At 32.4% G+C, this 17,047-nt stretch overlaps 1 protein-coding gene across 1 annotated transcript in view; it reads left to right on the top strand.

Moving 5' to 3' along the window:
* The first annotated feature begins 1,367 nt into the window (after positions 1 to 1,367).
* Positions 1,368 to 17,047, top strand: part of LOC126866478 (uncharacterized) — an 86,041-nt gene continuing 70,361 nt past the window's right edge. The window contains exon 1 of the mRNA XM_050620085.1: positions 1,368 to 1,890. Coding sequence (XP_050476042.1) covers positions 1,839 to 1,890 — 52 coding nt within the window. The 5' untranslated portion in view covers positions 1,368 to 1,838. The remainder of the gene's footprint in view (positions 1,891 to 17,047) is intronic.

Genomic DNA, 17,047 nt, shown 5'->3' with positions numbered 1-17,047 from the left:
GATACTTTTCACAGATAGTTTTGTAGCTATTTTTAATTATACAATGTTTTAAATAAGAAGTTTATACACGTGTAACATATGTTACGTTAAGTGTATAATATTCCTCAAGATACTGACGTTAAAAATTTGAAACTTTCGTTACAGATCAAAAGTATTGCATTTCTGATATCGATATCTTTTACATAAACAAGATTCAAAATAGCGAAACAAGCACTGATACTTAAGCATATGTATTCAGATGAAGATTGTTACTTTACTCTTGAATTTTTATATTGTGAAAATTTCATTTTTCTGTTTCAGCAAGTGCCATCTTAAGAGGAACTTTGACAAACTGCAACAAGGAGTCATGCATATTAATATTGATTCTGTAATATTCAATAATAGGAAAAGACGACTGTGTGGTAAAAGACCGAAAGAACGCAGCACGGTTTATACGAGCAATAATAGTTTATTATTGCAAAACGCTGGCTCACCAAAAGAATTCAAATTCTGGCAGACACCTTTTACGTATTATGTGTGTCATGCGAAACATTGTGAAGTTTCATTAACACCGTTATATTGATAAATTTTGAAACAAAATTAAAAACCTGTACAGAAATTACAAAGTATTACGTATAAGTATATATTTCACAAAGATCACGGAAATATTTAAACAATCGGTTATCCACTAAATTAATATATTTCAGTACTCGGTGAGACCATCACTATGATTACCAATTACTATGATTCATGGGGTATACTAATAAATATTAACAAATACGTGCTTGGATTAAATATCTTATAATGTCTATATACATTTTCAAATTAATTTCAAATTTTACTAATGTAATCACGGTAATCTCATTACGGTGCTAATGAAATTTCAAAAACTTTCGTATAACACGCATAATATATTCATAAAAAATTTCCCAGATAATCGTTCGGATACTTCTGTGAGTCACTGTGTATCTGAACTATAATACTATTTAAAATTTCGAAATCAAATGATATCAGATATCAAAACGAAGAATCTAATTCTGCATGCAACGTCCAAACATTTCTGAAGCAGCGGAAGCTTCATGTACTATCAATTTGCTAGACTTTCCAATATTCCAGACTTTGCTTAAGCATTGCTTCGCCTGTCCCAGATTCAAGGTATCAACGTGTCCACGCGATGCATTCAGCGAATCAACATGTTCAAATCGAATTTTCGTCACGGCTGTTTGCTAGGAGGGTCCTGTCATCTCGAAGCTCGGCGAAGTCCCATCAAAAGTTGGCCTGAATACCGGAGGAGTACGTAAGTACAGAGGACGAACAGTCAGTCAGTCGCACAAGTCAGCCTCGTTCTCGATGGCAACCAGCACATCGGTCGTTACCTGGTTGGAGAGGTGGTAGAGAAGAGTAACAAGTGGGGAGCAGAACACCTGGACGACTTCCTGCCAGGGAGTAAGCACCTCAGTCTTCAGGAAGGATCGTTTCACGTCGGTCGTTCGAGTCCACGATATCCTAGAAAGTTACCTATCACCAAAGAGAATACGTATCTTCGTCGAAAGAAAGAGAAAAGGAAAAGAAGAAAAAAGAGGAGCAAGGAACTCGCGTCTCGTCCGGAACAGTTGTACTCTTGGAACAGTTCCGGTTTCCAGTCGGTGTTCAACCGGAAACGATCGCGAAATGACGTACTCGCGGTACGTTCGGTGAACTCGCGAATTCGAAAGTGACCTTTTTTGCTGGATTAACAACAAGATCACCAATCCGTGTGATACCAGAACAGATTCTTCGCTGATCGTTGTCGCGAACAAACGATTATCAGCTGATCGTTCGTGGTCAGAGTTGACTGGAAGAAGCGGATTACGAAAAACATGGAAAGGACAGCTGTGTTTCTTCTGATCGTCGTCGGCTTGGCTACGCGAGGTTCGTTTTAAAATACTTACTTTATTAAAGTAGCTACATTATGCAATAATTTTTGTGGGTTTTGTGTTGGGAAACTGTTATTCAATCTGTTAATCAAAAAAAAGTTAACTCGTCATTCGAGTTTTTAATCTATTAGACACGCAGTGGCGACAAAAGTATTTGTACACAATTCGATCTATTATACAGGGTGGTTGGTAACTGGTGGCACAAGCGGAAAGGGGGCGATTCTACGCGAAAAAAGAAGTCGAAAATATAGAATAAAAATTTTTCGTCTGAGGCTTTGTTTTCGAGAAAATCGACTTTGAATTTTCGCTCGGTACGCGTGCGGTATAACGGATCTCACTGTAGATCGTTGTCTCGATGGAAAAATTGAAATCTTGTACCACCAGTTACCAACCACCCTGTAGAATTGATATTCTAATTAATTAGCTCTAAATATATTAAATGTCGAAAATAAATAATATCTTATTTGGAGCGACGTGCAAAAGTTAGCGGCCAACTGGATTTTTTAATTTACACTCCAAAAATGATATTTTTAAGAATTTTAACTAACGTTGTATAAGTATATAACAGTATCTATTTCAGTGTTTTCTTTTATCTGTCGTGCCCTCATACATAATAATATAAATTGTTGTAGATTTCGCTTTTGCAATATAAAATGAAAAATCTATCTCTCCGGAAACTTTTGTTGTAGCTGCTACGTCTCTGACAGAATCGAAGTTGATTATTTTTGTTAACTTCTAGTTTCATAGATTATAGAAGTTTCTGGATAAAGGATGACCTAGTTAAGAGATTAATTGCAGAAATCAACGATGAAATAAATATTATATCGGAAGTATAATACTGATATAATATTCGATATAATTCTGTTGCTGTCACATTATTACAATTAAGATGAAAACTTGAAAATTAAATTCTATTTATAATCTTTCCTCTTCTTTTAATCAGTATCTCCGATAGGTACGATAAAACCTTTGATCAAGTAATTGATAATAATGTAAATTCTTTTAGGAAAATATTAGAAATTATCGAAATGTAAACGACTCGTAATCAGTAATTATTAGTAATATGTGGTTTTGCATGTTATAAAGTGATTATTTATCTTGTTAATATTAGTAAAATACTATTAAAGAAAGAAAAATAAGGAAAGGTAATAATTGTTCTTTGTTTATACGTAACATTATACAACGCCGTAGCAAAGGACAAGTTTACTTTAGAGTTCACGTTTAAACTCCTTACAAAAGAGCATTTAGAAATCCCTTGTCTGCCTATCTTAAAGAGAGCATCTTTTTGCTCTTTTAATTAAAAGTATGGAAAATTCACGGGAGTTTTAAGAACAAAGCCACTCTTTCTAGGAGATAAAAATCTGCGCAGAATACAATATAAATTTTTATCGTGATAAAATACGATGCGTAATATATGATTATCTGATAGAGATTCAGAAATTAGTATTTTCGATGAATACAATTAAAAATCGAAATGCGGATTTTTTTAAACTGTTACCTAATTACACGAAAATTTAACAACGCATGATAAAAAAATTATGATATTCTTACTGCCTCTTGTAATTATTGTTTAAGAACGATATGTCTGATAGTTCTTACTGATAATTGATCAAAGCAAAGTAATGTGAAATAATTTTTTTTTTTATTTAATTCTTTACATTCACAATTTGTCCAGTTTGGACGTTTGATAGAATTTTTTAGCTGTCTTTGAAATAATTAAAAGCAAATAGAAAAATTGCATTACGATCGTTTCGATTTTACCTATTTGATTAATAATTATTATAATTATTTTATAATCTTAGCGCATTTGTCTATATAATATAATTTCAATTAAATTAACACTTTTCTTCTAAGCTTGCTTAAATGTAAAAGTTGAAATCCTAATTTCGAATATCTTGGCAAACAACCATCTGCTTATAAAGGAGATGAAGAAGTCAATTATTTATTACCATCGCATTATACTAACGTTATTATTTCAATGAAATTTATATATGGTATCTCATTCAAAAATATATTCGTAGATCTGTCAAAATATAAAAAAGTTTCCGTTTGTCGTATTTTTTTTAACGAAGAACTCTTCTTGATGTGTTAAAACCGGATATAAGCCTTTCAAAGTGTATTTCCATCTATCTCGGAAGTACGAGTAATTCTTCAGCATCGATCACCGACTACGAGAGTAGCAAATTCATTTTCTCGATTGGATGCATCTATTCTTAACGCGTAAATCCATTTTTGTAGTGTAAAGCGGCAAATGTACTTGCCTTCACGTGCACAGGTGTCAAATTGACTTTTCTATCTATGCTTTTTGCATTTAATGGGAAGTGCTGTGAAAGATTATCGTTTATGACATAGCTACATATTTGTTGGTATTTCATTCCTTTCAATATTTTTTACCAGCTTTCATTATTTACTTTCTAGTTTTATTATTATTTTTCGTTATATTATATTTCGTGCTATAAATTATTAAATATAGGTTTGAATATAGGATGAAATGTAAAACATTTCATTTTGACATTTTCATATTTTAATATTATTTCAAGACCTTATAAACAATGAATTTTTATAAATTTTTCATTTTAATTATTGTAGTGTTTATGGTCAGTTTCTGTAGATTATGCTAGCTGATCACTTGATATGGATTTTCTTTAATGAGAATTTCTGTTCTTTATTTTTTCATTTTCAGTATACTGTTTGTTATATGCTTATTAGTATTTCTCTTTTCCTAATTGTAAAAAATAGATTGATGTTGATTATTCATAACATCGCTTTCTTTAGCTAAATAATAGAAGTGAAGAATTTTTAACACAATCCAATTAAGAAATAAATGTTGTGAGTGAACAGTTTGTTGATCTATTTCATTCATAAATCAGTAGATTAATGTTATGAGATACTATAAAGTTTCTTCCAGCGAAATTTCATGAATTATCTTTATTTACATATATAGGCAACCAATAATAAATTACACATATATTATAATTCTGCGATATTCGTAATATACTTGTTATGTGATTTTGAAATATTAATACATCGTGATATGCCAACAAGTTCTCCTAATCAGTTAATACTCGTGTAAAATAAATACATTGTGATCTTCATACATTTTCTATTCTATATCAATATTCTTAAAATATAATTTGTTAGCTAATTACTAAACAATAATATTTTTTAAATTATATATAAATATAATTAGATATCTACGTCAACGTGTATATAATGTCTCAAGTAACAAAATTACATCGTCTAGTAAATCAATTCTTCTAACTTCTAAAAAAGACTCTAGTCGTTTAGTTCAACTTTTAAAAAGATCTTCTGTTTTAAAGAGTGTTCGAACATTTTCGTAAACCGTATGAAAACATATAGTGCGATAAAACGGGAATTCAGATTTTAAAGAATAGGTGGTGGACGAATAAAAGGGAAATATGTTTTAATAAACACTGTTGGAACGAAAATTATTACTTTTAAAATTAAAAGTAATATTCATTTATTTAAAATCGACAGATAGTACAAGCATATTTATTCTTTTCGTAATTATGACTTTTCTTTATATCTCCTCCTTCCCCCTCCATTTATACACGTCTGATATCTTCATACCAAGGAACTCTATACTTTTCCATAAATTTCTTGGGAATTTTCTAGTGCAATTTAGATGATGGTGTTATAAAAGTCTTTTGTAACCACGGAAAGTACTCATTGTTTTTATGGAGAACCATACAAATAAATTACTCGCTTTACGAAAAACTGCTTATAGCTTCGAAAATGTTAATTTTATAAGACATGTTTTCTAGATTTGTCTGCCCTTAAAAATCTGTATCTATTTTCCCTACCCTGTGTTTACCCCTTACGGTCTACGTAATCTTGCGTACGGTCTTAAAATTTCAACTCCTTAATATTATGCACGATAGAAATATGATAGCGTCGCTTCTAAAGGGAAAGTAAGTAGGATGACCCATGCGAATAATCTCAAGACGCAGCTTTCGTTTGATCAATTGCGAATCGTATTTGGAATTTTCTAAAATTCACGATTACTATAACCATTTGTCTTCATTTTGCGAGTAATCCTTCCTAGATGATCTTTCCTATATGTCAGCCTTAATTCTGTATGTATAAATTATTTTCTCACTGGTACAAGTATAGTATAATTTAATTAAAATTTATTTTTATATGATTTAATTATATATAATTTAATCTCAATTATTAGGAAAGAATTTACCGAATTCTCAGTGTTAACTATGTATAAAAAGAATGTACTAAAATTTCAGTATATATATATGTCGGGTTAGCGTTGGGTTTATGGGCGTGTAACGATCTTCATTCGAACTAGCCATCGTTGTTGTACGATAGAAATTATATTTACTGGTATAAATATTGATTTTTACAAAGTTTGACAATTAAACGTGGTGATTAGACACTCTAGATGTTAAAGACAATGTTTTTAGGTTCAATAACGAATCCACGGTCAACGGGGAAAACTCTTTGTACAATAGAATATATTTTGAAACGCAAAGTGACGTTAGCTGTGACGCTCGGTATCTTTCTGACTGACTGACAAGACGATGCGTGTAAACTCTCCAAGGTGATCACAAGAATAAAAGACTGATACGATCGCATTTGTCAATTGCGTATTGACCGGGGATATCGACAAAATTCCAGGCGCCGTTGCTAGGCAGACCCGCGTAGAACCGTCATTGCTCCTGCCCGGGGTTTTATTGTTAATGCAACGTGTCTCTGTCCTGTCGTACCGGGCAGTCAGGTGCGATATGGCCCTCCGCATGACACTTCAAGCAAACCACCTTGGACGATGTGGCTGGTCGGCTTCCTCCCTGGCGTCGTGTATCCCTCTGCCGTTCGATACGCATCCTCTTGTGGCACTGTATTATTTTGTGTCCGTAAATACCACAGTAATGGCACCTCGTCTGGTGGCCCGATAACTTGCGTCGTTTGGCTTCGGGTTCCGCCGGTGAATTTTCTGGCGAAGATGTCGGCTCCTCCTCGTAGCAGAAGGGTCTCATTTCATTGTAAAATTGGTTCTCCGTCTTGATGTCGCTCGTGAGAGCCAATCGTTTTAAACGTTGGTCGCGCATGCTTGCCAGGAAGAGAATGATGGCGATAAGTATTTCGTCCTTCGTAGAATGTTGCCAGCTCGCCATCAGGAAGGAATAGAGACGACAGTAATAAGCCCCTAGAGATTCGTTCTTCACCCGTGGTTCCCCGGCTACCTTTATTAACGCCGAGGACGTTGTCTCTTTACTGCCGAACCGTGCAAGGAATCGTTCCTTAACGATTGACCAGGTAATCTCTTCGTCGTCCATCGTTTGCGTAAGCCAATGTGCTGCAGAACCCTTTAAAGCTTCACTTAAGGCAAAGTATAATGCGTTGCCTCGTAGAGGGTTTTTATTCACAAGCCGACTAACAGCCGAACACCACGCAGCTGGATCGGCGCCTGCGACGTCGGGGTTAAAATGTGGTAATGCTAATATTGTAGATTCCGTACTCTGCCTTTGTATTAGCGTCAGAATTAGCTCGTGCATGACGGCGACCTGCCCTTCCAGCTTCTGAAGCTGTTCTGATTCCACTTCTGATGTCGGGGTGGCGTTGAGGATAGGGTTGTGGGTGTTTGATGAATCTTCATTGAAATTAGCCATCGTTGCGGTATAACAAAGGTACGGTTTATTAACACAAGTATGGATAACACAGATTTGACAATCAACCACGGCGATTAGGCGTTCGCGACACTAGTGACAATGGTCTCAGGTCCGATAACGAATGATAGGTGGACGTTCTCACAAAATCTAAGTCTGACTCTTTGTTGGTAAAACGTGAAATAATTGCTGATCGTAAAGACGTTACTCTTTAGTCGACTGGATCGCGAGAGAAAATGACTTTCCCGTCCCGATGATGCCACAGAGGAAAACTATAATGGGGTGTGTCTAAGGGCACGAGATCATCGGATTCGTCGAGGATAGCCTTCGTTCAGAAAGTAAGGGAAATTGGCGTTGCTGCTAATTGGTCAATCTCCACATGGGTGGTTAGAAAAAGATGCTAGCCGCCTTCGAGGGAAAGTTGCTAGTGGGAGACGTCGTCCGTTGAAAAATAGGTCTTCTCTATTTTCACGTAGTTGGGACAAAGACTGTTTGTCTGTTTAAAGGACTTTGGTTAGCTAAATCTTAAGATTTATAACGGGCCCTCGGGCTAGCTGAATATGTACTGGGGAGACGCATCGACATCTGGCAATCATCTTACTCGAAGAATAGGGTCTGCGTGTGGCGAGCTACGGGTCAGAGACCGTTGGAATGTTTACTGTCGAGCTTACAACTATTTCCTTTTTAAGGAGAGCTATAGAATTACTCCATGCCTCTGCCAGACAAAGCGTTCATCCCTTGACCGCGGGTACGTTGGCGACTGACTGTCGCCTCGAGCCCAAGCTCATTATCACAAATCTCGAACAAATACAATCGGATTGAATAACTACAATTGTTTAATTACAGCTATAGTAGACTCTAGATTACAATGTTGCGGGATTATCCAAAGGTGTCCTTTCATCTCCGACATATATATATATATATCGTAGGAAGACTGCAGATACTTCCAAGTTGACTCGTGTTATGTGATCAAACTGTTTTGCAAGGTGTTCATTGCATACTATTAGAAAAGTCGTCGTAGATTTCACGATTAGTCCACCTAGATTGTGTGTGAAAAGCGATTCATAAAAGTGGCTTTTCTACGTTTAACGATCGCAATCACTTCTCATAGTAAAGTGACGGTTGCCCGTATTTCCCACGTTTCATCGGGAGCCACACACTTTTCTGTTACGCAGTTTTCAACTACTTCCTGAATACTGTGTTCCCAACTAATTACATTCTTCCGCCTGGATCGCTACTCAGTCGTGTCAATCTTCCCCCCGTTTCTTTTCCAGCCCTTTCATTCTTTTATCTTTTATCTTTCATTCTTACGAGCTTTCTTTCGAACGATCGGATCGATCGAACGATTATCCCTCGGTGTTTGATTCACACAGGTATTAAATTCTTATCGCGAATACAATAGCTTTCCTTGTCTCCTTTTTTATTGTCTTATGTCTTCGATTGACGCGAAGTATAATTAAATCTCAGTGAAAGCATACATTATTGTACCGACATCTAGAAAAACTATAGTAAAGTAGCAATTTCAGTTTTCGTAACTGAATAACGCAACTATGACAACAAATTAATGGGACAGTTGATAATTAAATAATATGGTTTGTTAGAAAGATAGTTATTTCATGTAATAGTGTTTGAACAACTATGAGTATTTAAACAGGTAAAATGCTTATCAATAGATTTAGATCATAATTATTAATTGAAGTAAAAATTTGAAAGTCTTTCTATGTTTGTAATGTTTCAAAATACGAGAATATAATTCAATATATAATAATTAGTTGAATTTATTACTAAATACTTCCCTATTTATACGTTCATTACTGTATATCATGGTATCTCACTGAGGGTAGCCATCCACATATTATTTACCAATTAAGTTAGAAAAATTTACCAAATGGACGAATTGTAAAGTATAAATTAAGTAATAAAAAAAAAAAAATTACTGTATATCGATGAATATGTACCTTTTCAAGCAGTTGGATACTTTTGGAATCGACTGCATATTTATCAAATAATAATATAATAAATATCTTTGAAATTCTTTATCTGACCAATCTATTGGGAACTTGAGTAGAAATCGCGTCGATATTTCCTATATGGTACATGACTTAATCCAAATGAAGTTTGGTATTTCAAGTTTCTATATAAATATTTCTATATTTATAGAAATTTATTTAAAATGATAATGAATAATATCATCGATAAAAGAAATTTAGAATATTCTCGGATCTTGAATATTACGTTCTGCATATTAGGAATTTATTAATAAGTAATTAATATTTTGATGTAACAATAGTCACGTTAAATCTATTGAGTATGTATATATTCTTACTTTCGTATATATAATATACCTATTGTATAACTAATTTAGTTCTACTATTTCAATCGTAAGAATCTAACACTCTGCTAGCTATTTAATTTACTAACTACAAATACTAAATTAATACATTAGAATCGTATATCAAAATAATAACAATCATTCAATATGTTTGTTTAATCCACTGATATTTTAGGAATTAAAATACATATACAGTCGTATTTTAATTATTTTATTTTCACAGCTTGCAAAGTCGAGAAATCTATACTAACGCAAGTTTATTCAAAATCTTCATCGGTTAAAATTAATTTATAATTTATAGTTTGAAACATTATATGATGTGATGAGACTATATGTAAATTTGTTTCATTAGCGCTGTTTAATTTTCAGTTATTATTCTAACTGCTTAAAATTTCTTTTATAATATAGTTTTGAAAGTAACGTAATTCGTTTCGAAACGATATTTTATTTTACTATGATTCTATTTCCCACATTTTGATTTTACACTTCTAGATTTTTGTTATTTATTTTTCTGACGTTATTTAATAATTGCGTAAGCTCGATTAATGTAATTATTAATATAAATAAACGTTACTTATATTACGATTTTAAATAAATATGATACATGTATACAAAATGTGGAACACACATTGCTGTTCATAAGTATTAACTTATTATAAATAATTAGCCATGTTACTGCGCCACGCCAGAAAAATTACTGAAAATTCTCAACGCGAGAATTGATTGTAATTTTAATAAATAAAAAAAAAACATTGCTCTTCATAAGCATTAGGAATAATTAACCTAAGCTGTAAAGGAAACGATTAATGGATTAGAATTTTGTATTTAATATAAAATTGCGATCAATGCTTAGAGCGAAATATTTGTCGTTAACATAAAAAATTGTTGAAATTATTCGCAAGAATTATAAAAACATAATGAATTAATAACAGTACGTTGGTCATTGTAGTTTCTTGATCTAAAACCTATTGAAAAATTTCAGGCGAATTAAATGAAAAGTTCAAGAATCTGATTTTGATTATAAGATCGATCACTGCATGTTTATGCATGTAACAGTAACGAAATAATCAGAAAATAGAAGATTCGTTTTATTATATCAAATTAATGGAATTATTATTATCAACATTGAATATACAGGGTGGTTGGTAACTGGTGGTACAAGCGGAAAAGGGGTGATTCTACGCGAAAAAAGAAGTCGAAAATATAGAATAAAAATTTTTCGTTTGAGGCTTTGTTTTCGAGAAAATCGACATTGAATTTTCGCTCGGTACGCGTGCGGTATAACGGATCTCACTGTAGATCGTTGTCTCGATGGAAAAATTGAAATCTTGTACCACCAGTTACCAACCACCCTGTAGAATTGATATAATAATTAATTAGCTCTAAATATATTAAATGTCGAAAATAAATAATATCTTATTTGGAGCGACGTGCAAAAGTTAGCGGCCAACTGGATTTTTTAATTTACACTCCAAAAATGATATTTTTAAGAATTTTAACTAACGTTGTATAAGTATATAACAGTATCTATTTCAGTGTTTTTTTTTATCTGTCGTGCCCTCATACATGATAATATAGATTGTTGTAGATTTCGCTTTTGCAATATAAAATGAAAAATCTATCTCTCTGGAAACTTTTGTTGTAGCTGCTACGTCTCTGACAGAATTGAAGTTGATCTAATTAAAAAAAAAATTTTATTTTATATTTTCGACTTCTTTTTTCGCGTAGAATCACCCCCTTTCCGCATGTACCACCAGTTACCAACCACCCTATATAAATCCTTTACAGTCGTAGTAGTAGTATTTATTACAACATTCTTTCATTTCAATTATATAGGTCCTCTATATGTAAAATAAATATGTTCAGAATCTTCTAAATAGAACAAATTTTTACTTTATAATCCATTTTCCACATAAAAAAATATGCATTTATATAAATAGTGGCAGCCCAATAATTATATTGCAATATTTATCATCATAAATGTTAATCGATAATGAGGATGTGGTTTACGATCGGCAGGCAAAAATTTTGCAAAGCGAACATTCACATTTTGGTATCGACCTACTGACCAGCGATGTAGAAATCAGGAACGGATCGGAAAACTGGTAGGGCCCGTGAAATGATCGAAAGCGACTGACACGTGCGTGTTACACATAAGTATGTGCATCGCGCGTACACACGATGTAACATGCGTCAGTTTCTGCCTTGAAAACAAAAGGTCGACGTGTTTAATTAGTCTGGCTTGGTTCCTAATTTCCCACGATTCCGTGAAGTAACGGGAAACTCTGAGCAAGAAAGAAGAAGAAGGTGGAGTTCGACCTTCCTCTTCTCACCTACTTTTGCCCTGATTATCCACTTTTCTTTGGACGTGGGCGAATCGTCAAAACCACGTGTTGCGTTACGGATATCCAGTTAGAACGTCCACGATTGGCTGACGTTCCTCCGCGTGTTTCTCTTTCTATGAAAACCGTACCACTAGACCGTAGATATCAATGAAAATTTAAGCAGATATACGTTTCATATACTAAATATTATAACGAATATTCTACTTTGGATATTTTATACAGTTTTGCATTTTAGATATGTGTAGATTCTGTGTATATTTGCATCTTTAAATGTTGCATTTCAAATGCATAAAAATCCGCCGTCTAGACGTCACATAATTTTTTTATGAGAATTCTCATTTTCATTCTCGTGTGAAATATGAATAAAAGAAAATCACAGAGAATAAAAGTTCGTTTTTGTAGATCTTTTTAATCATAATGCTACTCGATATTTCAAAAGGGAACTAATATGTTAAATCCAAAAAAGTAAAAAAAAAAGAATAAATTGAAGAAAGTTAGAAGACGTAGAAACAGTTGATAAATTCATAAAACTTTGTAAAAAGTCATAGATATCTTATATGTTACTAAAAATGGCAATCGATGTTTTTGGAATGTTTAGAAATGTGAAATGAGGATTAAAAAGAAACAAATAGAAAATGTCTTGTTTATTTTGAAATTGTTTTTTTTTTAAATGTAAATGTGTACGTAGAAGTTACTCTCGTATTTATACGTAAATCATGTTCTTTCCCTCGTCTTCATTATGTTATTCCTTATGTTTCTGACATATGGAAATCTTTCTAGAATAATTTGGTGCAAACGTGTTTTCTCTTGGATTTGGTTTAATTAGTCAGTTTATGAATAGTGTGACTATGTAGTACATTAATATAAAACTAATATTCTTACAACTTCAACAAATAGACATCTTTCAAGAATATCTAATTTTATGTAGAACTTTATTTTAGTTCTATTTAATATAATTTAGTATAGTTTAGTAGGTTTATGAATTCATAGAATTAGGTGAATGTTAGAATGAAGTGATTTAGTTTAACTAGTTTAACCAGTTTGTGAATAGCAATGAGTAAAATGTGTGAGTTCAAAGATGTTTTATTAACACTGGAATGACCGTCAAAGTGGTAGATTTCAATTTCCTGTTTTTTGTGATAAGTAAGGATATGCTTCTCTTAAAATTAAGGTTAATTTTTATTGATGTCAAAATGCATATAATTAAAGATATTCCTATCTCATTCTCAACATACAATTTTAATTATAAACTATACATTAGGCGATGATTAACCTAATACTAAAATGTTTTTACATAGTACGGATATTAGATCTAAGAAATTATTCAGATTTAGTTTCCTAGATTTTCAGTTACAGATAATTCTAATATGAGTTAGATATTTGTTGAAACTTTACTGATTCTCAATTCTGATAATACCGTTAGATCATAAGTGAGACACAATTAAGTTACTTAATTTTAAAATATTTTACAATAAATTATTTTAAAATAAAATAATTTTTATTTTAATCACGTTTCTATTTATTAAAACAATTTGATCGATATTTATTTTTATCGCATTTTGAAGTGTCTCGTATATTAATTACGATTAGTATTGTATTATTTATGCATATTTCAGAGTTAAATGAAAAATTTGAAAATTCTATTTTTCTTGCGCTTTAATCTTTTTAAGCAGTCATGCAAACTTCTCTCCTATCTCGCTGTTTTAGAATAGACAAATTGAAAACTGATAAGATTTATAGGTTGTGTGAATATTCTTTAATTAATGGCAAAAGGAAGATTAAATATCTGACAATGGAATGCACTTGCCTCGATAGAGAGACTGGATAATCGATAAAATTGCTATGATAATCACTACTAAAAGATAACGGTTGAAATAGCGGTGACCTGATATTCGCACCGGAATAACTTTTACCCTTTCCATGCAATTGTAACTCGCTGTGTCCACTCTACTGACCTACATATATTCCGCGCGTATGCGAAATATAAGTAGACTTTGTGCAAGCAATAATTTTGTGAACAACAAATAAGTTTCATCGTGGCTACGATACAATAAGGCCCGTGAGGAAATTAAAAATTGATCAAAAAGAAATTTTGTACAAAAATTATTACTATAATTACGTATGTTATTTTTGCAACATTTTTGTAATAATGTAATTAGAGAAATTGAATTTGAGAAATTGTTTTAAATAATTTCGAATTGTTTCAAATTTATTATTATGACATGTGAGAGTTAAACATTTTCAGGAGTATAATGTGTAGTAATAAATAGGGAAGACAATAATAATATAACTAGATACATAAATATGATTGAATATATATTCAAAAGTTTGGAGCATGTTAAAATTTCAAAAGAGATAATAACTTCCTTAAGTAGATGAATATTTTATTTACAATATTATTCTCTCATAGTATTGAAACTGTAATTAATCCTATTTAAAAATTGAGTTGCAATTATAACACATCCTTGTATTTGCGGCAAAGTTTGTTTCATCCAAAAAACAAAGAGCGTTGCAATCTGTTATATGTATGGAGGGGCCGTAATTGTTATGACTCAAATTAAAAAGTCAAATATGTATAAAAAATATATAAAAAGTAACTCAGATATATGTAGTATAAGAATTTATATTGGAGTGTATAAAGGAAAGAGAGAGAGAAACAAAGGAAATGGCCAAGAAGGGAAAAGAGCAAGAAAGAGAAAGAAGGGACTAGAAGAGGTGAGAAATAGAGGGACACAGATAGAAGCAGGAGAGGAGCAAGAAAGGACGACAGCAGACCAAACTATAGAAGAAAGAAGAAAGAGAGAAGCAGAAGAGAGGGGGAAAAAGATAAGGAAATCCAAGTATAATATACACTACAGAAACATACCCAAAGAAATATTACCAAAATACTTGGAAGGGAGGATGAAGTGGAAGGACAGAAGAATGCTGGCAAGATTCAGATGTGGAAACGAGACCAAAGCGAGGAAATATTGGAAAGAAGAGGGGGGAAAAAGATGCAGAAGGAAAGAAGAAGACCTGAGGCATGTAATAGAAGAATGTGAAATAACGGAAGGACCAAAGGACATAGGAAAAACGCTAAACGAGACTAGAGAAGGTTTAGCAGAACTGAAAGCAATAATAGAGAAGAGAAGGGCAAACGACAGGAAGGAAGCACAGCAAAGGGGCAAAAGCCCAAAGTTGCAATAGTTTTTAGTCACTAGTTGTTAATTTGTAGTTTTTAGTTTTAGTTTTTAGAGATAAAATAATTAAGGGAGTGCAATAGAATAGAGAGAAAAAGAGGGGAGGCAGACATATAAGAAGAGAAATAAACATAAGAGATGTAAAACCGAAAGTTCGTCCAAAGCCGAAAGGCACGGACTAAGCAATAATAGAATAACAAAAATAAATAAGAATGTATATTTTTTTTTAAACGATCGTATTCAAGAATAACCACAACAAATGATTAAAATCGTTGGTTGCTGTAATTTTCATCGCGTCCTCTATTTAAGCAAAAATTTCTATACATCATAAATTATTATAAATATATGAATTTTGCATATATTAGGTTGTCCGGAAAGCGTATTTCTTTCGCAAAAGTGTTTTTTACAACAGTGCATCTTCATTCAAACGTGAAACCAAGTCTGTGAAATGTCACGGTGTTTATCTCGACAAAACAAAATGTATCGTACGTAATTCGACAAAATAATATAAAGCAAAAAATGTTGTGTGTCTATTATTTCTTCATAAAACGAAAGAAACTTTTCGGACAACCTAATACATATACAAAAGAATTGTTACTTTCATCCCTGTCTGTATAAGTCTTAATATATTGACAAAAAAAAAAAAAAAAAGAAAAAAACGTACGTAACATAGTTATATTCTTAAAAAATTGGTAACTTCAAAGTATTAAGAACTTCGAGAATGATCTAATAATAATGTTGCAATCATGTACATATATAAGGAACAAGACTGAGTAAGTTTAAGGTGGCCTGATTTCTAATTGATTATTATCAAAATCTAATTAAATTGTAAGTACAAGAGCAACATCTATCATTAAACAGTGTTGTAACAAGAAACAGAAACGCATTATGAGTTCATCGATGTACGTATTTTATACTGATCTTACCGTGAATCTTTGTAAGCACGGCAAGAAATATCCTTCACGCATAATTGTGCCAACTTTCATCGAGCAGCACGCCGCGCCGCGCCATTGCAACCTGTGCGGATGACTATAATTGAGATTCTTACCAAGTTACCTTTACCATCTTTGGTCCTTAATTAAAATTGCTTTCGCGAAATGATTTCCGTTTTTATACAATTCCTCTTATTAAAAGCCGTATCTCAAATATTGTACTTATTATGCATGAAGTTCAATTGATGTATATATATATATATTTGTGACTGATTGTGATATATCAGATGATTCTATATCATTTTAACATTACTCTGTTACATTGCTAAAATGCTATGTACAGGAACTAAGGAGGAAGTGTAACTTTCTAGTATGATTGTACTCCATAAAAATGGCTGATAAACATATTATTACCAATTGCTTTTTGTTTCTTCATTCCTTTATGCTTTTGTTCTTTTATAATCTGAGTTTCGATATACTGCTCAGTTCATTTTGAATGGAAAAGAAGATTCAAGTGTGAGATGAAAGAAATCTTGTACATCGTATGCATCAAAGTTCCTTTAGAACACTATGTTTCTTAGCCACGTAATTGATTAAATACTTTAAATAATGATAAAATTATTCATGTGAGTAATTTGTTTATTTTTAGAAGTATTACACGTAATGGTAAATATTTCACTTATAAAAATGAATACTAAACTATTATACTGACTCTTATTTTTATA

This window comes from Bombus huntii, chromosome 1, assembly GCF_024542735.1.
Source record: "Bombus huntii isolate Logan2020A chromosome 1, iyBomHunt1.1, whole genome shotgun sequence".
Lineage (NCBI taxonomy): Eukaryota > Metazoa > Arthropoda > Insecta > Hymenoptera > Apidae > Bombus > Bombus huntii.
Note: the sequence above shows the minus strand (reverse complement) of the source record. Positions and strands in the feature narration are given on the sequence as shown.